This window comes from Heterodontus francisci, chromosome 4 (genome assembly GCF_036365525.1).
Source record: "Heterodontus francisci isolate sHetFra1 chromosome 4, sHetFra1.hap1, whole genome shotgun sequence".
In the NCBI taxonomy this organism is placed as follows: domain Eukaryota; kingdom Metazoa; phylum Chordata; class Chondrichthyes; order Heterodontiformes; family Heterodontidae; genus Heterodontus; species Heterodontus francisci.
In genome coordinates this window covers 37,716,416-37,741,718 of record NC_090374.1, presented here as the reverse complement: position 1 = coordinate 37,741,718, position 25,303 = coordinate 37,716,416, and the positions used below count along the sequence as shown (strand labels likewise).

At 42.5% G+C, this 25,303-nt stretch overlaps 1 protein-coding gene across 3 annotated transcripts in view; it reads right to left on the bottom strand.

Annotated features, from left to right (window-relative positions):
- Positions 1 to 25,303, bottom strand: part of LOC137368963 (protein WWC2-like) — a 271,726-nt gene that overhangs the window by 128,891 nt on the left and 117,532 nt on the right. For 2 of the 3 annotated variants that reach the window (XM_068029351.1, XM_068029352.1), the window contains exon 2: positions 9,459 to 9,568. In XM_068029351.1, coding sequence (XP_067885452.1) covers positions 9,459 to 9,568 — 110 coding nt within the window. Of the gene's footprint in view, positions 1 to 9,458; positions 9,569 to 10,116; positions 10,187 to 25,303 lie in introns of all 3 variants that reach the window. The other variant, XM_068029350.1, reaches the window with a different exon arrangement.

Here is a 25,303-nt window from a genome sequence, read left to right as displayed (position 1 = left end):
ACCCAATGACAAAAATACAGTTGAAAAACAGTCTGGCTGGAGGTCTAATGGTCTGCCATTACCCAGCTACCAGGTGAACCGAGACTGCTTTTTCTGTCTCTAAAAACGTTCTGAAAGTTGATGCTGCATTAAGGTAAGAGCAGGGTTTAAAACAATATAGAAACATGATGGGTTTTTCATTTAGTTTAAATGCTAAGTATTATTAGACATCGGCCACGATTTTACCTCAGGACGGAGGCCCTGCCCACCGGCTTTAAAGTTGGGGGTGAGCCCACCTCCACCGGGCCCGGGAGTCACACAGAGATTTTACGTAGCCCAGGCCCTTAACTGGCCTTGGGCGGGATGTCCGCCCCTCTGAGGCAGGATGTCCCATCTCCAGGAGCTGCAGGCCAATCAAGGGGCTGGTAGCTCCTCAGTCCTAGCAGTCCTGGAACTGCACGCAGCTTCAAGAGGATCGTGGATGCCGGCACCGGTAAGTGGGTTTTTGGGCCTCGCTGGGGATAATTGGCCAGGCCCCAGCAAGGCAAGGGGGTTTGGCTGGGGGGCAGTGTATTGCAATGGGGGCAGCTTGTGTTGTTGGGGGCCCTCTGTGGGGCACAGAGTGCCTGATCAGGAGGGCTTCCCCCCCACCGGCCAAGCCCACAAGAGGGCCGCCAGGTTTTACTGCATGGCCTCCTGGAGGTCCTGAGCTGCCCGCCCACCACTGGTAATATACCAGTGGCAGAGGGAGGAGGCCCTTAAGTGGCAGTTAATTGGCCTTGGGTTGGCGGACCGTTTCTCACCACCGCCGCTCGTAAAATTGCATGGAGATGGGAAGGCGGAATCGGCAACCTCTGACTCCCACTCAATTTTACGCCTCCAGCCCGCTCCTGCGGGGGGTGTAAAATTCCAGCCATTAATTTTCTGTTGGTTATTATAATGACTGATTCAGTGTGATACAGGAAAAGTCTGTGCAATCCTCACATTATTTCCATTGCTTCATAAGATGGAAACAATGCCAGTTTGGATTGTAAAGTATGTAATTCTGTGAATTTCATGCATTGATGGGTGCTGGGGGCACAGGCGGAGCCAATGGGCCCAACATTTCAACATCAGATCTGATCATTCAGTTTATAAGACTCTCTTTGAATTGAGTTGTTGTCTTCCTAGCGCATTTGCATTCTTTTTGAGCCCGAGGCAGCTTTGGTCATGTTTGGATTTAGGGTGTCCCTTAGAAACATTCCAAGTTCAAATCCAATTGCAATGATAAATATTTAAGTGCTATGTATATGGGGAGTTATGAAGAATAACCAGTCCTGCCACAGGCATTTTGGCTCAGTTGCAAGAATGGATACAAATAACTTCACTTTCAATAATCTTATATGGGGATTAGTTTGCCAGTGTTGTTTTGTTTGTGGTGAGGCCTACTTCTCAAACATAATATTCACTTCATCGTGACAACTCTCTTGTTTACAGTGCTGGGAACAAAGGCCATGACCTACAAAGATGGTAAGAAAATAACATTAGAAAAAAGTTTTTAAAAAATCTATCCACTGCCACCGTAAAGGGAGTTCATTCTATGATAAAAGTCTTTCATTAAAAGTACCAGTTAAATGCTGAAGAAAGATTTTTGAGCTTACTGGCAGTTTTCCTGCTGCTGCTGCTACTCATACTATGTTGGAAGATCCATTGCTATATAAGCACTAGAGCATTCTACTATGTAGCACACAATGTATTTTTCTCGTGCTATATTGCTTGTCCTTTTTAGGCTACAAGGTCTAAATTCATATTAATGGGTACAGCCAGAGGTCATTTAGAGGATATGTGTATCCTCTAGAGAATTAAAGGCTAATTGTTTCACTGGATAACAGCTACTTTAAATATCCAGCTTTTCTGAAAATCAGAACATAGCTGTGGGAATTGTTCATCTTGCTTTCTTTTATCAATACTTGTCTTTCTTAATACTGTTTTAATCTGATACCTGAAGTTTACTGGACATAACTCAAACCTTTAACATGTCTCCTATGGCATTGTTCATGGTAAGTTGGATGATGTCACAATCAGTAATAAAAGACTCCTCTATGACTATGACCATGGTACATTTTCCAGCCTCATCCTTCTTGACCTATATGGATGGAGCCTTTGACATGGCTGTCCACACCATCCTCCTCCAACAACTCCATTATCCAGCTGAATGGGACTGCCCTCACCTAATCCTAATTTTATCTATCCAGTCGTAACCAGAGAATTTTCTGCAATGGCTTCTCTTCCCACCCTTGCATCATTACTGCTGGAGACCCTCAAGGATCTGCACTTGGCCCCCGGCTACTTATTATCTAAATGCTGCTTCTCAGCGAATTCCAAAGATGTGATGTCACGTTCCAAATGCTGACTCCATCCACCTCTGCCTCAGCCACTCTTCTCTCCACCCCTCCCCCGCCTCTGTGCCGTCAACCTGCTAGTCCGACATCCAGTCTTGGGTGAGCGGAAATTTCTTCCAATTAAACAAGAATGGAATGTTTGAAATGTAAGTTGAACAGTGTGATTTAATCCCATCTGGCATTTAAATAGTTCTAAAACAGAAAACTTTAAGAAGTCAAGCAGGGAAATAGGTTCTTCAGTTTCTTTTAAATGGAGTAAAGAAAGAGAGACTCATTTATAGAGCATCTTTCATGGCATCAGGATGTCCAACAGTGCTTTACAGGTAATTAAATATTTTTGAAGTACAGATGGTGCTGTAATGTGGCAGCCAATTTAAGCACAGCAAGGTCTCACAAACAGCAATTAAATAAATTACCAGATCAACTGTACTTAGCTGTTGGTTCAGGGATAAATGTTGGCCTGGCCACTGAATAAACTCCACTGCTCTTTCTCAAAATAGTGTCACAGAATCTTTTACATGCACCTAAGAGGCAAGACAGTGCCTCAGTTAAATATCTCGCCCTAAAGATAGCACCTTCCTCAGTATTGCACCAGTCTATATTATGTGCTCGGGTCTTTGGACTGGAGCTTGAACTATGACCTTCTCACTCAGAAGTGAGAATGCTACCCATTAAGCCAAGGCTGACACCCGTTGCTTATTTGTCCTCCAGTATAGAGGACAATCTCTTCAATTTTATACCCAATGTTACTCGATTTAATCACAAACACTGTTTAGTAAATTTTTATTTTAGTAAAATTCTACACTGTCAAGCCATCAGGCTGAATTGACATGACTTCAGTACAAATTAATGTTCTCTCTGCTGGTGTCAAAGTATTTGAAATGTAAGTTGAGGAGTATAATTATTCAGTGGCAAGGGATGGTTAGAACAACAATGCTTGAATATCCTTTATATCAGTGTCTGGTTTATTAGTAAATTGCTCAACATATTAAAAACTACACCAGCACTGGATTCAAATGTTAACATCAATCTATCTGCCATGTTATACTGCACACTCACCATTGCAGCGTTTAAGAAGAAGCTTAAAAAGCAATACATTTCAGTCTTGTACCTCACCATGCGCCTATTCCTTATTTGATACTGAGTTTCAGCAAATTATTCAACAATGGAGGCTGTTACAGATCAGTCCACTCCTGTATTCACTGGGTGTCCAGACACATGAATAAAACTCACTGGATAGTAACCAGGAGCAGGAAACATGGCCAATTCTTTCGCCCCTTTTGGCACAGGGATACTGAAGACAATCAAGATCAGCTAACTTGGCCAGCATAGAATAGGGACAGGGTCTGGGCCCAATATAGTGATTGTGGTTCTGAACCACATTAGATGGTGCTTTTATTCACTAGGTCTTTAGAAGAGCCACAGAAGATTAAAGTTAATGCCTATGAGCTGAAAGCAACCCAGCATCTCCAATGCCAGAAGTTGGAACTTTGCGTTCGAAGACCATTGATCAAATCACTGTCATGACAGAATGATTAATACGCTCAATAACTAATGGAGCTGGTGGTGGGGGGAGGGAGCAGGGATGGAATGAATAATGAGGGGAAATTACCAAAAAAAGTAAACAAAATTAAACTTCTGGAAAACATCAAAGAGGTTCAATAAATTGCACTATGATCCGCCTTCCTTTCAGGTGGATTAAAACATCCTTTATTGTGTTGACATCTGGTATGTTACACTTGACCTGCCTTTGAACCTTCTCAAAGGCAGCTCAACTCGTGGTAACTCAACCGAGCAGAATTCTTGGTAACAATGCTTCAGACTACACCTAGCAAACCTTTCAGCCTGTCAAAACAGAAAGGCCAATTGACTATGAAAAAACAACTCAGAAGGAGAAAATGTCTACAATCATTGTTTACAATGAACCATTATACAAACTAACAGCACACCTTGGTGATATAGCAAAATCTGATTTTCCAAATTGAACGCAGGGCAAAAATCCCTTTAAGTCGATTATATTCTGGAGTTTCGGGGAATTTCCTGAATCTTACTAGTGTGCTGTCATCCAGATTTCAAGCACGCCTAAAGGATGCTTACATGAAATTTTATAGTCATACTGTGGGCATTTTAATTAGCAAGATTATAGGTTTGGTCCTTCCAAGCTTGGGTTTGCTAATTGTGGAAGAAAATTGAGGTGACGAAATAAAAGTATCACAGAAGTGCATTCGACAATGTTAAAGCCAATAGTTTTAAGTCTGATTTGATCTATTGGCATCAGTACAGGAAGTAAGCCTAGTAACAACGTTACTACACAATTGTTGGGCTGGCGTACCACAAAAGTACATTTGAAGCACTATTAATCTTTTTAGTTAACTCTCCCTCATATTATGAAACACACAACTCTATAAGAAGGGGTACTGTAGCGTAGTGGTAATGTTACAGGACTAGTAATCCAGAGCTGTGAGTTCAAATACCACAACAGCATCTGGGAAATTTAAATTCAGTTAATTAAATAAATCTAAAAATAAAAAGCTAGTATCAGTAATGGTGCATATGAAAGCACCAGATTATTATAAAATCCAAATGGTCCATGAATATCCTTTCAAGAAGAAAATCTGCCATCCTTACCTGGTCTAGCCTGTATGTGGCACCAGATCCACAGCAATGTGGTTGACCCTTAACTGCCCTCTGAAATGGTCCAGCAAACAACTCAGTCGTGTCAAACTGCTGTGAAAAGCAGTAATCCACAGACTAATGAAATGTTAACTCTGTTTCTCTCACCACAGATGCTGCCAGACCTGTTGAGTATTTCCAGCACTTTGTTTTTAATCCACAGACTGCAGCAGTTCAAGTATGTGGCCCATCACCACCTTCTCAAGAGCAAGTAGGGATGGGCAATAAATGCCACTGATGCTCACACTCTGCGAATGAATTTTTTAAAAAAGCATGAACTACATATAGGTATATTTACCTAATGGTACTGACTACAGTGGGGTGTAAAGTGACTACTATCCCAAGGTAGAGGCCAGAAGAGTGGATAGCTTCAGTAATCCTTTGTATTTTGGTTTTTGGACTTCTTCCTGAAATAAATATTAACACAAACTCACTGCAAACTGGTTATTTGTTGGGAGTAGCTTGCACATGGCTCTTTCACTACTGAGATCTGGGCTTAAATCTATTCTAGATAGATGGATTGAAAATTATCTCTTTGCTGGTTGTATTGTCAAAGCTAAAATGGACTCGAATATTCTCAATGCAGTTTGTATTAGGTGTGAGTCTACAGCACAAAGCTTCTCCCATCTACTACTCAATTGGCAATAATAAGAAAGGCTGATATTGAGGTTGTTCAGATAGAGTAAATCTAGCTTTACTTTTAGTTATGGTAAAACTTGACTTGAGAGTGCTTGATGCCAAAACTGGAAAATCTATTCCACATTCCAGCTTCGATACAAAGTTCATCCCAAAATTAAAAAGAAAAACAAAGGCCATTGCAGAAAAAAAGACTTATAATGAAATGGTTAAAAGTGTGACCCTGAGCCTCTTGTCTCTGTCATTATGAAGCCATTGTAAGTGCCTCTGTCTATAAGCTGCCTGTGAAACTCAAGTCAGAATGCAGGTGAACAGAAACATTCAGACACAGTCTCCTCAGCCCACCCATGTTGATAATAGCAACCCTGGCAGCATACCAAGTATGTTCCTCCACTTTCAATTCAACAAAAGTTCAAACTGGCCAGCAGTTACAGAAGTACATTCAAATTGATCAGGTCATATTGAGATCAGACCAACTGTGCTGTGAAATTTAATTATTAAAATTTTTAAATGAGTGCATTTATTTTAAAATACACCTTGATCCCATGAAAAACAAAACAATTTTTCCTTTCCATTTTAGGTAAGTATCATTTTCAAACCTTTTTTAAAAGAAAACTGATTAGCAACAACTACTACTTTTTACAGCTTGGCAAACCTGCTTGTCAATCGCTCGTGGTGTCACGTGTGGGATTAAGTCTGTTAATCGGACAGAACAAAAAATGGCAGATGAAAACTGCACATTTGAAACTCAACCCATGGAAACAACAACATTTAATAGAGCTCAGTGCTGATGATTTCAGTTTTGTGTAGTGCACAATAGGCCCTTTTTAAAGCATTGTTTAATTATCTTCCATTATGGACTTGGCATGCGATAAATGAGACTACCTCCCGAAGCCTGAACCACCTCGTGTACCTCACAAGCATTGGCACGTAGCAAATTACCACAACATTTTGAAAATTACTGTCACGCATATTTTTCCCATTCAAAACCCCATTCAAATTCCAACTGGAAAAACTTTTCCGCAAGGAGTTGTGTTTGCAGTGAGGCATCGGGACCTGGAAGAAGCGTTCCACTTCCAGGAAGAGATCCCAGCTGGCTCTGATTTATAACCAGGTTTAATGACACTTAGTGATCAGGATCATGCCTAATGTAAGCAACTGAGGAGAGACAGAAAAGAAAGAGAAGAGAAAGAGAAGGGAAAGAATAGAAACACAGCAGAGAGACAGAGAGCAAAACCCTAAGAATAATGAAAGTTGAGGCAAAAAAGAAAGTGTGAGAATGAGCATGTACAGTGAAGAAGATTAAGCATGTTACGTGTAAGAAAGGCTTTTGATTAACCACAAGGCCTTTGTGGATTTGCAGATTAATACTTGAGGATTCATCCACTGTTTGCCTTACTCTGAGTATTAGTTTTTAAATATCCCCCATTGAAACTTGGTTCTCAAGTGTATAATAATAGTGGTTTACTTTCTGTTGAATATATACGTCTCCATTCCTGCTATTGGAAATAGTAATTCTTAATATATTTGTTTTCCCTCAAAGTTTTCTATGCTTCCTCCTGAGCACATTGACACCTTGCTGAATATGGTTTCATGGGTACTGGATGCTGTCTGTACCTCACCTGAAGAGCCACTATTCATTCATGAACTTGACAGCTCCTCAGTAGGCTCAATGATGGGGATAGGAGTTGGAAATGGGGTCTCATGACAACTAAGCCTAACCCTGTCCTCACCCAACATCAACACACATACACTTCTAGCAGAGGTCATGTACAGATATCTGCAGTGGGGGGGGGGGTGGCTGATGCAAATTGTAGCATCCTTATTAGAGCACAGGCAGATGGATTAGGTAATCAGCACAGACTCGGGATTGAAACTGGGATCCTCCTGGTCTGTATGTCTCTATTACTAGCTAGATAAACTCACTGAATTACTGGAAGAGTGCATCCATTTCCAATGCAAAGATCACAGCCTAAGTTCTTTACAGTTAAACAGGAGGACCGTAAAGGTCGGCGTTGATGCTTCACCACACTTCGCTACAGAGTGGAAAGATTCAGATCTGCAATCCCTTGTTTGTACACTGGGAGCCCCTGATCTAAATTAACTAAATGTTCTTAGTAATTTAAAAATACCCCATGCACATTCTGTAGGTAATTCGACAAGCCTATGTTGATAGTGGGTGAGATTCTTTGCTGACTATACAAATTCTTAAAATTATCCCCTCCCTCTGATAGAATTGCAAACTATGAATTTTCATAAAGACTGTTATAGTTATTCCCAATGTCGCACAGTGCTCAGTCTTACCATGAGAGTGCTAAATCAATTGTAGCATAATGTTGCACCAGTGGAAAGGGATCACAATCTTAATTGACCCATCAAAGGAAGGCTTACTAGTAAAGGTGTGCTACTTCTCCAGGAGGGGAAAAATGCTGAGGAGGAGTTAAAACTGGTCTGATCTGGCATTTCTCGAAGTGGGCATTTCTCGGAGGGGGGTTAACAGGAGGAAGTCTAGGAGTGAATGCCCATCCCACTTGCATACCAAGAATAATTCTATCCAAGTAACTAGATAATTAAAAACAGAAAGTGCTGGAAATGCTCAGCAGATCTGGCAGCATCTGTGGAGAGAGAAGCAGAGCTAACGCTTCAGATCAGTGACCTTTCATTGGAACTGGCAAAGGTTAGAAATGTGATAGGTTTTAAGCAAATAAAGCAGGGTTGGAGAAAAGAGAACAAAAAGGAAGGGATGTGATAGGACAGACAGCCAGAGAGATTAATTGACAAGGAGGTCAGGGGGCAAAGGCAAAGAGAGTGTGATAATGGTGTGGTGAAAGACAAAGCATTAGTGCAGAGGGAGTGTTAATGACAGAATAATGAGCAGCCCTAGCCAAAAGCACAAACATGAAAAAAACAGTAGGCAGGCACATAGTAAAAAAAAAAGACAGAACAAAATAAATTAAGATTAAAATGGTCCAGTCATGCTCTGAAATTACTGAACTCAATGTTCAGTCCGGTAGGCTGTAGCATGCCCAATCGGAAAATGAGGTACTGTTCCTCGAGCTTGCTGGATGTTCACTGGAACACTGCAGCCGGACCAGGACAGAGATGTGGGCATGAGAGCAGAGGGTTGTGTTGAAATGGCAAGAGACCGGAAGCTCAGGGTCATGCTTTCGGACTGAGCGGAGGTGTTCTGCAAAGCTGTCACCCAATCTGCGTTTGATCTCCCCAATGTAGAGGAGACTGCATTGTGAGCAGCGAATACAATACACTAAATTGAAAGAAGTACAAGTAAGTTGCTGCTTCACCTGAAAGGAGTGTTTGGGGCCTTGGATAGTGAGGAGAGAAGAGGTAAAAGGGCAGGTATTACACCTCCTGCAATTGCATGGGAAGGTGTAGATTTTGATAACTAATACTTATATCACACCAACATGATACAACATTGTAAGGTGCTTTACAAAGTGAGGGAGAAAGGGGAACCAATGGACATCTGGAGGGAGGAGGTGACCAAATGACAACTCGGGGAATAGTCAGGGAGGTGACAAAGCTGTGGCCATTGAGTTATGAGAAGGCTTTTGAAAGTAATGATTATGGATCAAGTTAGAGAGGTCTAAAGAGAAATGGCCAATGTTGAGGGCTGCTACTTACAGTGCAGCATAGGAAGGGGGATGCATAATAGGCAATAACTGAATAACAATAGGATGCAAGCTCAAATATAGGATTGGAAAAGAGCTCACAGCTTTGCTGAGCGAAGGCCATGGGAATCATAATCTTAGTTGTGTAGGAAGCACTTACTGTTGATGTGGTCAATGTAGAAGATGCCAATCTGAGGATCATAGGCGTCCTCCCAACCCAAAGGGAGCTCATCCCCCACGCAATCTGCAAACGTCAGGGGTTTGGTAAATCTGGAACAAACACAAAAGAAAAACAAGGATTAGTTCATATATATGGCACCTTGCATCAAATATCTCAGCTGCTGGTTTAAAGTTCCTCAGGTCATTCGCAATATTGTGCATCAACATTCTCTAAGCGTGGTACTCTAAACAGCCATTCCCCAGAACCAATCTTTAAGCAATTTGAACCATGCAAAGTGACCACAGCAGGTGACTTGAGAAACAGAAATGACTAGCCAAGACCCATTTTCTAGGATATCATCAGGGCTAAAAAGAATAAAAGAGATGAGGTAAATCAGGAAGTAGTGATCAGGTGGTGCCAAGCTTGGATTTTAAAAGGCCTATGATTAGAGAAGGAAGGTTGATGGAGATAAGGGGTTGCACAGTTTTGAAGTCCTGGGACAGACAGAGTTGAAATAGAATCAATCTTGATTTGTTGAAGACAGCAGGAATGTAGGGAGGAGGCAGAAGGAATGGGAAAGTGTAGTTGGAGCTAAGGAACGAAGGAGGAATATTGATCACAGCAGCACTTATAAAGACTGAGGTGAGAAAGGAATCACCTGTCAGATTCTTGTATCCCATCCAGGGGTGTGAAAGAGATGGTCAAAGAGCTTGTCAAATGTGGAAGCACTATACAAGTGTTGAATGGATTTAAATGTACTGATGATTCTATCATCATCAAACAGCTGTCACACAGAGCATTTAACCAGCCTGTCCCACTACTATCTGCATTTAACAGCAGTCGGTTTAATCATAATCACCGATTAACCTAATCCTCTGCTAATCCGTTAACAGTAACACAGCACTAATGGTGCAATCCCGTAACATGGTACAAATTCATGTACCCCCATTATGCTGTGCCAGAGATCAACTGTTTAAATCTGACTATGACATTCTATGGTTTTAACTGCACTTTCACGCAGTTGCTGCCTTTTGCCAAATTCAAATGCAGCTGAGAGCATAGGGGGAGTGCTATAGCTGGAACTTGTCTTGTGTGCGACTTGTTTGCTTTGCTGCTCCTGATGAAAATCTCAATAATGAATGTCTCAACTCTAAGAGACAGAGTAAGGGGGAAAGAGGGAGCCCTAGTTTAACAAAAAACAGAACTTTGGTGGTACATGTTTCAAGCTTTTGAAATTTATTGGTTCCTCTCCCCACCTCCACTCAAAAAGTGTACTATGCAGTTTAAAACCAGACAGATAGCAACACTACTTTCACACCAAAGATGACATCTTCTACAGCAATATTTGACAGAAATGACAACTACAGTGTTGGTGAGCCATCATGCGTGTTAGTCCTGATAGGCTGTAAATAATATGTCCCAAAAAAATGTTCATAATGCATATGGATTCTTGCCTATTGGGGTCCCCTCATAGCTGAATCCACAGTATTCATGAAAGAATATTGGAAGTTAGTGGCAGTAGTAAATGTCAAGTAAACCTTGCTGTCCAAGAAGGCACATTGGTGACAGTCTAAAAATTTGTAAAATAGATTTGGAAGCACAAAGTGTATGAATGCACCTGTAATTTCTAGTTTTATAGCAGAATTAAAATGCAGTTACACTTGTATATGACAAGGACTCAATTTAGTTGCATGATGCATTACATTAGGTCACCCCATAATATACAATTTGCAAAGAATTGTTCAAACAGAATACAATGTAATTGCAGTAAGACATCTCCCTCACTTACAATTATAAATTGGCAAGATACTGGGTGATGTTCCCCAACCAGTCATATTTGTAAAATGACAGATTTTAGCTCATGTTTCCCAAATACTACAGAGATTCTTGATCACAGGAAAAACAAGCTTGACATTCAATGCAGGGACATCCCCTCCCTCTGCCACTCTGCTCTTGACAGACAGGTGTACCTTAACTCAGGAGCAGCAGATAGAGTGCTCTCTAGAAGGGCATGTGAGAGTTAGAGTTAATGGTGAAAAGCAACTAGTGATGAAACAAACTCCTTTTATTATCCAGCAAAATAGTGATAGACCTTCTGATAGTCCTTAGGAAAGTATACAGGAAGTCTTTTTATTTGTTCTTGGGATATGAGCATCGCTGTCAAGGCCAGCATTTATTTCCCATCCATAATTACCCTGGAGAAGGTGGTGGTGAGCTGCCTTCCCGACTGTGACTTGTTAGGCCATTTCAGAGGGCAGTTAAGAGTCAACCACATTGCTGTGTATCTGGAGTGACATGTAGGCCAGAGCAGGTAAGGACAGCAGATTTCCTCCCCTGACGGACATTAATGAAAAAGATGGGTTTTTACAGCAATCTGGTAGTTTCATGGTCATTATTAATAAGAAGGCATTTTATTCCAGGTTTATGAATTAATTTTAATTAAATTCCCCGAGCTGCTGTGGTGGTATTTAAACTCATGTCTCCAAAGTATTTTAGTCCAGGCCTCTGTTTTAAGACCCAATGAGAAAGGGGTCTAGGGTTCCCTCTCAGCCTTCATCTGGTCTTACCGTAACAGGGTTTAACCTTAAACGCACTGTTTTTAGCTCCCCTTGGTGAATCCTTGTTCACTAATTTCCTGTAAGGCAAAGAAACTAGCCAAACAGGTTTTCTTAGGTTTAAAGAAAAAAAGTTGAACTTTATTAAACTTAAACTCTAATTCGGTTAACGCCTACAGATATGCGACGCGCGCATGCTAGCATGCATATGCGATACACACATGCAGATAGAGACAGAAAAGAGCAGAAGAAATAAAGTGGAAAAGATTGAGGCAATATCTGAAGATGGTTTGGTTACTGTTCTTCGAGCTCGCTATAAAGTCCTTGATTGTAGGTAGGTCTTGCTTTTTGTCGGGGCCCAGTATTCTTAAACCTTGTTCGATGTAGGAGACATTACTCTCTTGAAATTCATGTGTCCTCAGTGGGTCCAAAGACTTGTGAGAAAGAGATGGGAGCAGAGAGGAGAGATCTTCTCACTCCAGGAGCAAACAGTCTTTTCTGTTCAAACTCTTTATATGACTCAGAAAAACCCAGGTTGCCAAGCAGGTTAGTCATGTGACTAACTGGTCTGACCACGTCTGTTTGCGGATTCTCTTGTCTTAGCCGACCCTGGAATGTCTCTTCTTACAGATAATACCTGGATTTCAAAGTCCATTGTGGGTTAAATTAGAGCCGGGAATAGCCCCTTTGTCCCTCCAAGCAGTGTCTGTTTAGCATGCAGAAATGTTTTTCCAGCCAGGTGTCTGGTGATTTTTTTGAACAAGTCCTTTCTTCACTCTAGTAACAGATTAAAATCAATGTTCATATGACAAAATTAATATGCCTCATTCTTGGCAGGTGGGGGCCTGTGTGACATCTGGATTACTAGTCCAGTAACATCACCACTTTGGTACCATCCCACAATGCTCCATGGAAATAGAGTCATAGAGTTATACAGCACAGAAACAGGCCTTTTGGCCCATCATGTCTGTGTCGGCCATTAAGCACCTACCTATTCTAATCCCATTTTCCAGCACTTGGCCCGTACCCTTGTATGCTGTGGTGTTTCAAGTGCTCATCTAAATACTTCATAAATGTTGTGAGGGTTCCTGCCTCTACCACCCCTTCAGGCAGTGTGTTCCAGATTCCAACCACCCTCTGGGCGAAATTTTTTTTCCTCAAATCCCCTCTAAACCTCCTGCCCCTTACCTTAAATCTATGCCCCCTGGTTATTGACCCCTCCGCTAAGGGAAAAGTTTCTTCCTATCTATCTTATCAATGCCCCTCATAATTTTGTATACCTCAATCAGATCCCCCCTCAGCCTTCTCTGCTCTAAGGAAAACAACCCTGGCCTATCTAGTCTCTCCTCATAGCTGAAATGCTCCAGCCCAGGCAACATCCTGGTGGATCTCCTCTGCACCCTCTCCAGTGCAATCACATCCTTCCTACAGTGTGGTGACCAGAACTGTACATAGTACTCCAGCTGTGGCCTAACTAGCATTTTATACAGCTCCATCATAACCTCCCTGCTCTTATATTCTATGCCTTGGCTAATAAAGGCAAGTATTCCATATGCCTTCCTAACCACCTTATCTACCCGTGCTGCTGCATTCAGTGATCTATGGACAAGTACACCAAGGTCCCTCTGACCCTCTGTACTTCCTAGGGTCTTGCCATAGGGTATATTCTCTTGCCTTGTTAGTCCTCCCAAAATGCATCACCTCACACTTCTCAGGATTAAATTCCATTTGCCACTGCTCTGCCCATCTTACCAGCCCATCTATATCGTCCTGTGATCTAAGGCTTTCCTCCTCACTATTTAAGACACCACCAATTTTAATGTCATCTGAAATAAACAGTAATCATTTGGTAAAAGACCATTTTAAACTTGGCCATCTCAAGAGTTCCACTAAATTTGGCCACAACACTATTCATCTAAAGATACAAAGTGGGAGTCGTTAATATCAGTATTGAGCTATACAGATCAAAAAGGGCTCAGATTTACTCCCTGGTCAATGGTGAGTTAGGCATTTCCTGCTGGGCTAGCAGTGTAGGTACTGTAATTGACTTCAGCCTTCATGGGTTAGGGAAGTGGTACTGAACAAACTGTTGGAGCTGCGGGCTGACAAGACCCCGGGTCCTGATGGACTTCATCCTAGGGTCTTAAAAGAAGTAGCTAGTGAGATAGTTGATGTGTTGGTCTTAATTTTTCAAAATTCCCTCGATTCGGGGAAGGTTCCATTAGATTGGAAAATAGAGAATGTAACTCCTTTATTCAAAAAGGGAGGGGGCCAGAAAGCAGAAAATTACAGGCCAGTTAGCTTAACATCTGTCTTAGGGAAAATATTATAAGCTATTAATAAAGACGTTATAGCAGGGCACTGAGAAAAATTCAAGGTAATCAGGCAGAGTCAACATGGTTTTGTGAAAGGAAAATCATGTTTAACCAATTTATTGGAGTTCTTTGAGGGAGTTACATGTGCAGTCGATGAAGGTGAACTGGTGCATGTGTTGTAGTTAGATTTCCAGAAGGCATTTGATACAGTGCCGCATCAAAGGTTACTGCAAAAAATAAAAGCTCATGGTGTAGGGGTAACATATTGGCAAAGATAGAAGATTGGCTAGCTAACAGGAAACAGAGAGTAGGCATAAATGGGTCATTTTCTGGTTGGCAAGATGTAACGAGTAGTGTGCCACAAGGATCAGTGTTGGGGCCTCAACTTTTTACAATTTATATACATGACTTAGATGAAGGGACTGAAGGTATGGTTGCTAAATTTGCTGATGACTCAAAGATAGGTAGGAAAGTAAGTTGTGAAGAGGGTGTAAGGAGGCTACAAAGGGATATAGATAGGCAAAGAACTGGCAAATGCAGTAGAATGCATAAAAATGTGAAATTATCCATTTTGGAAGGAAGAATTAAAAAAGCATATTATCTAAACAATGAGAGATTGCAGAGCTCTGAGATGCCGAGGGATCTGGGTATGCAGGTACAGCATGGAATTAGGAAAATTAATAGAATGTTATCGTTTATCGCGAGGGGAATTGAATACAAAAGTGGGGAGGTTATGTTTCAGCTATACAAAGCATTGGTGAGACCACATTTGGAGTACTGTGTACAGTATGGGTCTCCTTATTTAAGGAAGGATGTAAATGCGTTGGAGGCAGTACAGAGAAGGTTAACTAGACAAATACCTGGAATGGGTGGGCTGTCTTATGAGGAAAGATTGGACAGGCTAGGCTTGTATCTACTGGAGTTTAGAAGAGTAAGAGGCGACTTGATTGAAACATATAAGATCCTGTGGGGTCTTGACAGGGTGAATGTGGAAAGGATGTTTCCCCGTGTGGGAGAATCTAGAACTAGGGGTCACTGTTTAAAAATAAGGGGTCGCCCATTTAAGACAGAGATGAAGATAAATATTTTCTCTCAGAGGATTGTGAATCTTTGGAATTCTCTTCCTCAAAAGGCAGTGGAAGCAGAGTCTTTGAATATTTTTAAGGCAGAGTTAGATAGATTCTTGATAAGCAAGGGGATGAAAGGTTATCAGGGGTAGGCAGGAATGTGGAGTAATCAGTTCAGCCATCAACTTATTGAATGGCGGAACAGGCTCGAGTGGCCGAGTGGCCTATTCCTGCTTCCAGTTCTTTATGTTCGTAAAAAGTATTTATTGAAACTGCATGTTAGAGCATTTCTGAGCCTGGCCCTTAAGTAGACATTTTTAGTTACCAACAGAATGTCAATAAGAATGGTCTAAGTGACAACTAGAGTGTGAAGTGAAAACTATTGTTTGCAATTCTGAAGCATCTTTAATTCCCAGTCTGCTCTTCAATTTGCTGTGATGAAGGCTCCATCTTTACTTTACTAAGTTTCTCCAAAGGATTTTTCCTTCTAAGCTTTAGGTTGACTGACTGTGTGCAAAATAAATCATACAAATTGAGATGCCTTTCTCATTACATACACTCTTTAAGGGAAATCTGACCCAACAATTTAATGCACAAAAGTCACAAAGATCTTCTTCTGAAATGTTCAGAGTTATGATTATTGCTTGAGGTGAAAGTATACAAAATACAAATCAACGCTAACTTATAATATATGCATAGATTCAGCTTCAGATAGCATTTCCTTTCTATTTGCGTTACTCTCAAAGGTCCCCTTATCCTGATGATATTGCCCTTTTAAGATTAGAGTTGATATGTGTTTTTTTAGGACGGGCACCATGAAGGAATGAAGCATGCATTTGAATATTACAATCTCATTTGATATCTTTCAGTTGTATAGGGTATGTGCACTTCAGTCAAAATCGATGTATTTTCGTCTGAAATGGACAAGGTCCTTCACAGCAAAATCTGGCCTAACAGCTACGAACTTAAATGACCTACAACTCTAGCATTATCTTCCTCCAAATAGTGAATGATGCTTCATAGCATTATCTGCTTCAGAAATGAATGACCCTGAAGAGGAAAGCACATCCATTATTCTTTTGAAATTTTCCAAGCTAGTGTTTAAGAATTGTCATTCATTCCTGGTGGCTAAAATTTCTCCTGTTCATGATTTTAGTGAAAGTCAGTGTAAATTGGGTCTTTTTGGACACTGACATTTTTGGTAAAAATATCAGGAAGAATATTTGTTCATTTATAGTAGAATTAGTATTACTTCTTTAATTCCATTGGCCTTAATATACTAGTAACATGATCATTAAATTATTTTCTCTTGGTTTAAAAAAAAATCTTTTTCAGCCATCTTCCTGTGTTCTTTTTAAAATAAAAAATAAAAAAATGAAACAACTCTGCAAGTGTCCCCCCATTTGAGCAGACACCACTAATATAATTTAAACATGAGGTCAAAGTGTAAATTATAATATTAGGCTATAATACTATTTAAACAGTAAGGAGATGTGTCCCTCTAATACCATCAAGGCTAATCATTGCTAAGTAAACAGAGCCTCAGGTCAATCAGAGATTAATTGTTTGTGAGGTATGAGGTCAATGCTACAACTGTCCTTAGTGCCTTGGTTAGGGGCAGAGAAAATTAGCCAGGGTTCCTGCTTATGAAATCAATTCCAGCCTTCCCCTTCTCCTCTGTTCTAGTAGCCTGATCATGGTTACTGCGTAAGTTCACACATGAAAAATGACTACTTGAGCAAAGCACTGAAGGCCTGGAATCCATGAAACTGGACCAGAGCAAAGAACAACTCCCTCAGTAGAAATGGGAGTAGGAGAAAACTACTATCCAAAAAAAAATTAAGCTGTGTGATGGTATTAAAAAAGGTCTTTTCTTTGAGAACAAGTTCTTCAAGATATGTTGAACAGGGGAAGGTTGGATTCTTTTGAGGATCTGACTATAATCTTTCTTCCACCATCTCCTCATTGCACATCTTGGCTCTGTCTTGTCTAGTTTTTGTTTCATGCACATGTAATATCCTGGCTCTACCTTGAATTTCAGAAGTCAATGCACAGAATGTTATTATTCTAATTCCATCTCACATCTGCAATTGTTTTAATGGGAAATCTTTCCCACTGATCCAATGGATCATGATCATGAATGGTACTGCCGGCTTGAGGTTAAGAACGATCGTTGGGAGTAAAAGTAACCAGTGTAAAACCACAACTGATTTGGTGCACATGCATGGCACAGTCTTTGCCTTTTTTTCAAATGTTTATTGCTTTGGTAAAGGATTAAAGGGAAGATTCATAAGTACATAAAGTTTAAAGGAATAGGATGTGCTAATAGGGTGAGATGGAAAGGGTCAGTGGAGGCTCGTGTGGAGTACAAACACTGGCAGAGACCAGTTGGGCTACACAGCCTGTTTTTTGTGCTGTAAAGTCGATATCATTTGATGTAAATATGGGGTTTCCTAGTTACTAAAACTAAATCCTCTCAGTTTGTCTAGAAATCCACCTTTAAGTTTTGATGCAGACCACGGCTGGGATTTCATCCAGGTAATGGTGGTCTCGACCTCTGGCAAAAGCGCCTGCGAGAACCCTGCGTTGGCCCTACTGTAGAAGGACGGCCAAATCAAGTAACAATTAGGTACTCAACTGGACAGCGGCGGGCCTTCCACGGGATCAAGAATCCTGGCGATGTAGGTCCCGCCCTCTGAGAGCTGTCAGCCCAATGGAGGCCGGCAACTCTTTAACTGAGCAGTGCCACACACCCAGGTCCTAGGATCAGCGCTGGACCCAGGCCACAGGTACCTCAGGGTGGGAGGGGTTTCATGAGGCGGGAGGTAGCAGGGGAGGGGGGAGGTCGGCAGTAAGAGCAGGGGAGTGGCTCTCAGTGGGCTCCTCCCCCCCCCCCCCCCTTCCCGATGCCGGGTCCCTCGTTCAGGAACTAAGTGCCTTTTAAAGAGGAACCCCAAACCCCCAGCCCAAAGCTGGCAAGCAACCCGTATGGTTTTTCTTGCCATGCTTCCCGTGCGGCGACAGGCCTGCCAACCACTGGGCTAATTGCGGCGGCAGCAGGATGAGGCCCTTTAGGCCCTGTGAACGGTCTTCCTGCCCCAGCCTTAATTTCTGCAAAGGCAGTGGTTCCCCCTCCCAGCCCCCCACCACCATCCCGCCCAATTATTTGCTCTCCCCACCTCCAAACCCTTAAAAGAGCTATTTATACCTGTGAAAGATCCATAAGGAAATGTCCCTTCTGGCTTTCCTTTCATCATTTTACTTGGAAACCCTCCCCTCCCCCACTGCTAGAAAACCCCATGAAAGTGGGGAACGTGCCATGCCAAAATCTACACTGAAAACCCTGGGACATTCCATTTCAAGATATAGAGCTTTAATACATCAACGTGTTGCATTATTAGTGTACTCCCTTGTTTTCCTTCCTGCCCTTTGTTTTTTTAAAGATTTTTCAGATTTTAAATGGGAAATTAATCTTATGGGAACAACTCTTAAAAGACCACTAATGCGCAGACAAAGCTGTTTTCTTCCAGAGTAATTCTGACTGTAACTACACCATAGTGTTCCCTTGAATCCTACCCCTTCAAACCACTTCTGCACAGAAAGGTTTCTCCTTGACTGCGCCTTGTTCCTAAGAGAATTGTTGTTTGCTTCTGCATTCCTGCAGAGCTGGAATCTGCACTTGGTTATAAATATCTACAATAAATGTTAAAAATTACACATGCGGAATGTCAGGAATGTCCGATGGCCCTACACAACACAGCAACCCTTCATCAGCCATAAATAAAACAACACGCCCTTTGATCTCCTGAGGTGCCACAGTCTCCCACCAATTAGAGTGTTTCATTGCAATACATGTTTAGTACCCTGAAGCATTAAGAAATAATTCATAAAGCCATGCCACAGTGATTCTTACTTTGTTGGATATTAGACTAGGCAGGTTAATGAATAACTAGATAACTAGACTTTTTGACACAGGTCATGTAACAGTGACTTCTAGTAATCCAGTAAACCCAACTAATGCAGAATGGACTCAGTTTATAATATGAGCACAAGAAGGGCAAAGGGAATGGAGAGTATAATCCACATTCTGTGGAGTGCACCACAGTAATTGTTTAACCGAAGGACTATAAATATATCATGCTGGGTTATGTTTAAAGAAAAGCTTTACTTTTCACTCCTCCTCAAGGGTCCTCTTTTCCTTTGGATTACGGAAAGTAGTTACAGGGAAAAGGAGCAAAGGGGAGGAAACTCTGGCATTGTTGTGGGGAGAGACACCAGCTCCAAGCTTAACTTAGAAACCATAGAAAAGTTATGGCACAGAAAGAGGCCATTCAGCCCATCATGTCTGCGCCGGCTGATAAAACTAGCCGCCCAATCTAATCTCACGCTCCAGCACCTGGTCCGTAGCCTTGCAGGTTAAAGCACCTCCACTGCACTACTCTCATCAATCCACCTTGTTACTTCCTCAAAAAATTCAATTAAATTAGGAAGACATGACCTTCCCGAAACAGATCCATGCTGACTATCCCTGATTAATCCGTGTCTTTCTAAGTGACAGTTTCTCCTATCTCTCAGAATTGATTCTAATAATTTGCCCACCACTGCGGTCAGACTGACTGGCTTATAATTATTTGGCCTATCCTTCGCCTCTTTTTTAAACAATGGTACAATGTTCGCTGATCTCCAATCCTCTGGTACCTCACCATTATCTAGTGTGGAATTGAAAATGGTCCTCAGAGTATACGTTATTTCCTCCCTGGTTTCCTTTAACAGCCTGGGATACAATCCATCCGGTCCTGGAGATTTATCCATTTTCAAGGATGTCAGACCCTCTAGTACTTCCTTTCTCATTATGCTTATCGTATCGAATATTTCACACTCCTCTTTAACTACAATATCTGCATCATCTCTCTCCTTTGTGAAGACAGAGACAAAGTACTCACTAAGAACCCTGCCCACATCTTCTGCATCCATGCATAAGTTCCCTTGTACATCTCTGATAGGCCCTACCTTAGTTATCCTCTTGCTCTGAATATACTGAGAGAACATCTTTGGGTTTTCCATGATTTTACCTGCCAATATCTTTTCATGCCCTCTCTTTGCTTTCCTAATTTCCTTTTTTACTTCATCCCTGCACTTTCTATACTCCTCTAGGCTTTATAAAGTATTAAGTTTTTTGTGACTGTCATAAGCTTTCTTTTTCTGCTGTCTCTTACCCTGTATACTTCTAGATAACCAGGGGGCTCTCGCTGTGGTAGTATCACCCTTTTTCTTTGTGGGGAAATGTGCCCGTAGAATCTTGCTTTTGAATGCCTCCCGCTGGTTTGCCACTGATTTTCCTTCAAGTAGCTGTATCCAGTCCACCTTTGCCTGATCACCTCACAGCTTCGTAAAATTTGACTTCCTCCAATGAAGAACTTTTACTCCTAACTTTGTTCTTTTCCATAATAATGCTAAATCTAACAGTATTATGGTCACCATCTCCAAAATGGTCACCCACTGCTACTTCATCCACTTGCCCATCTTCATTTCCTAAGACTAAATCTAGAATTGCGCCCCCTCTCGTTGGGCTTTATACATGCTGGCTAAAAAAATTCTCTTGAATGCAGTTCAAGAATTTTGTGCCCTCTGTGCACTTCACACTGTTTGTATCCCAGTTGATATCCTTCTTCTTCTTCTTCTTTGGCCTCCTTGTCTTGAGAGACAATGGGTAAGCACCTAGAGGTGGTCAGTGGTCTGTGAAGCAGCGCATGGAGTGACTATAAAGGCCAATTCCAGAGTGACAGACTCTTCCACAGGTGCTGCAGATAAAATTGGTTGTTGGGGCTGTTACACAGTTGGCTCTCTCCTTGCGCTTCTGTCTTTTTTCCTGCCAACTGCTGAGTCTCTTCGACTCGCCACACTTTAGCCCCACCTTTATGGCTGTCCGCCAGCTCTGGAGATCACTGGCAACTGACTCCCACGACTTGTGGTCAATGTCACAGGACTTCATGTCGCGTTTGCAGACGGCTTTAAAACGGAGACATGGAGGGCCGGTGGGTCTGATATCAGTGACGAGCTCGCTGTACAATGCGTCCTTGGGGATCCTGCCATCTTCCATGCAGCTCACATGGCCAAGCCATCTCAAACGCCGCTGGCTCAGTAGGGTGTATATGCTGGGGATGTTGGCTGCCTCGAGGACTTCTGCGTTGGAGATACAGTCCTGCCACCTGATGCCAAGGATTCTCCGGGGGCAGTGAAGATGGAATGAGTTGAGATGTCGCTCTTGGCTGACGTATGTTGTCCAGGCCTCGCTGCTGTAGAGCAAGGTACTGAGGACACAGGCTTGATACACTCGGACTTTAGTGTTCCGTGTCAGTGCGCCATTTTCCCACACTCTCTTGGCCAGTCTGGACATAGCAGTGGATGCCTTTCCCATGCACTTGTTGATTTCTGCATCTAGAGACAGGTTACTGGTGATAGTTGAGCCTAGGTAGGTGAACTCTTGAACCACTTCCATAACATGGTCGCTGATATTGATGGATGGAGCATTTCTGACATCCTGTCCCATGATGTTTGTTTTCTTGAGGCTGATGGTTAGGTCAAATTCGTTGCAGGCAGCCGCAATCCTGTTGATGAATCTCTGCAGACACTCTTCTGTATGGGATGTTAATGCAGCTTCGTCAGCAAAGAGGAGTTCCCTGATGAGGACCTTCCATACTTTGGTCTTCGCTCTAAGACAAGCAAGGTTGAACAACCTGCCATCTGAGCTTGTGTGGAGGGAAATTCCTTCTTCTGAAGACTTGAACGCATGTGAGAGCAACAGGGAGAAGAAGATCCCAAACAGTGTAGGTGCGAGAACATAGCCCTGTTTCACGCCACTCAGGATAGGAGAAGGGTCTGATGAGGCACCGCTATGCTGAATTGTGCCTTTCATATTGTCATGGAATGAGGTGATGATAGTAGCTTTGGTGGACATCCGATCTTTGCTAGTAGTCTGAAGAGACCACATCTGCTGACGAGGTCAAAGGCTTTGGTGAGATCTATGAAAACAACGTAGAGGGGCATCTGTTGTTTGCGGCATTTCTCCTGTAGCTGGCGAAGGGAGAACAGTATGTCAATGGTGGATCTCTCTGCTCGAATGCCACACTGTGCCTCAGGGTAGACATGCTCAGCCAGTTTCTGGAGTTTGTTTGAAACGACTCGAGCGAAGACTTTCCCCACTATGCTGAGCAGGGAGATTCCATGGTAGTTGTGGCAGTCACCGCGGTCACCCTTGTTCTTATAGAGGGTGATGATATTGGCATGTCCTGTGGTACTGCTCCCTCATCCCAGCACAGGCAAAGCAGTTCATGGAGTGCTGAGAATATAGCAGGCTTGGCACTCTTGATTATTTCAGGGGTAATGCCGTCCTTTCCAGGGGCTTTTCCACTGGCTGGAGAATCAATGGCATCACTGAGTTCCGATTTTGTTGGCTCTTCGTCCAGCTCATCCATGACTGGCAGAGACTGTCATAGCCACTAAGCGCACTGCACTGTTGAACTACAAGAAAGCCCCCAGCGAGTTAACATCCGTAGCTCTTAAGTTAGCCAGAAGCGCTGCATAAAGAACAGCCAGGCGCTGTGCAAATGATTACTGGCAACACCTATGCAGTCGTATTCAGCTGGCCTCCGATACCGGAAACAGCAGAGGAATGTATGATGGCATTAAGAGAGCTTCTGGGCCAGTTGATATTAGGGTAGCTGAAATCCCCAACTATTATTGCCCTATAGTTTTTGCACTCAGATATTTGCCAACATATTTGTTCTTCTATCTCCCTCTTACTATTCATTCACATCTCATGTCTCTCTGCATTGTAACTCTAAAGATCTATACCAGTGTAGCCCAAAATCTATTTCGATTCATCTGTAGCATCTGAAGGAATAATAAATATATGAGATAAGTCTGCAGTATTCCCAGGTTCTTTCTGACGGTAAATTATGGAAGATTGACTGTTTCCAAACGAAAATGTGTTTCCTGCCAAGTTGCTGCTGAGAAGAGCTTGCATTCCTGTGGGACTATGTGAGGCTGTATACCATCAGGTCCAACATACTATCATTCTTATGACCCTTTCACCTGTCTCATGTTTCCTCTACTCGTGATGGTGTATTTTAAATGCAGTATATGAAAAATAAGGCAACAGAACATCAGTGGTTTCTGTCTAGCAAACCTTTTCATGAAAAATGCCCTTCTGAAAATTATTGGACGACCTTTGATGTGGCAACAGATCATCACTTATATATGTAATCAGAAACCTGGACTTTCACTTGGAGAGAGTTTCCAGCTGAAACCTCTCCAGAAAGTAAATCTCCCACTCGCCAGAGATAGCAGGAGGCCGTGTTGATTCTAACCGAGCTGCCTGTCCACTTCCTACCCACAATGGGAGGGAAGAGGCTGTACAGCGGCTGCTGGCAGGGGTAGACTGAGCAGTCCTTGGCCACCTGCAGAGGGTCTCATCAGAGGGAGAGAGGTGGGTGGAGTCAGGTTAGGGAAGCGTGCGACTTTCCTTCTGCAGCCTGGAGAAGCACTCCTGCTCCACCTGGCCTCGCAAAGGAAATCTTCTTCCTTACCCGTCTATCCTTCTCACCAGCTGCTGACCTGCCTCAGCCTGTTGGGACAGCCACTGCAGCTTCCCCACACAAGACTCAGTTAAAATGTCATCGGAGTCCTGTTGATGTAATAGTACCCCAGCTTGCATAAACTCATAAGGCTCTTGGCTGCTCCACTCCAGCACCTCACCTTCCTATAGATTAATGTTGCAGAATATGAGAACACAAGAAATAGGAACAGAATAGGCCATACGACCCATTGAGCCTGTTCCGTCATTCAATATGATCATGGCTGATCGTGGGCTTCAATTCCACTTTCCTGCCCGCTCCCCATATCCCTTGACTCCCAGCGAGACCAAAAATATGTCTATCCCGGCCTTAAATGTATTCAGTGATGGAGCATCCACAACCTTCTAGGGTAGAGAATTCCAAAGATTCACAACCTTTGAGGGTAGTAATTTCTCCTCATCTCAGTCCTGAACGACTGGCCTGAGACTATGTCCCCGCATTCTAGATTCACTGACTAGCGGAAACAATCTCTTAGCTTCTACCCTATCAAGCCCTTTCAGAATCTTGCATGTCTCAATTTGATCGCCTCTCATTCTTCTAAAGTCCAGAGAATATAGGCCCAATTTACTCAGCCTCTCATAGGACAACCCCTTCATCCCAGGGACCAATTTAGTAAATCTTCACTGCACTGGCTCCAGTGCAAGTATATCCTTTCTTAAATGTGGAGACCAAAACTGCACACAGTATTCCAGATGCAGTCTCACCAAAGCCCTGTACAATTTTAGTAAGACTTCTTTATTCCTGTACTCCAATCCCCTTGCAATAAAGACCAACACACCATTTGCCTTCCTAATAGCCTGCTGCACCTGCATGTTAACTTTGTGCATTCCTTGTACGGGTACCCCCAAGTCTCTCTGAACATTAACACTTACCAGTTTCACATCGTTCTATTTTTACGACCAAAGTGAACAACTTCACACTTCCCTACATTATACTCCATTTGCCATCTTGTTGCTCACTCACTTGGCCTGGCTATATCTCTTTGCAGCCTCTATGTCCTCCCCACAACTTACCTTTCCACCGAGCTTTGTATCAACAGCAAACTCAGATACATTACTCTCTGTCTTTTCATCCAAGTCATAAATATAGAGTGTAAATAGCTGAGGCCCCAGCACTGATCCTTGCAGCACCCCACTATTCACTGCCTGCCAACTTGAAAATGCCCCATTTAAGCCCACACTCTGCTTCCTGTCTGTTAACCAATCCTCTATTCATGCTAATATATTACCCCTAACACCATGAGCCCGTATCTTGTCTATTATCTTTTATGTG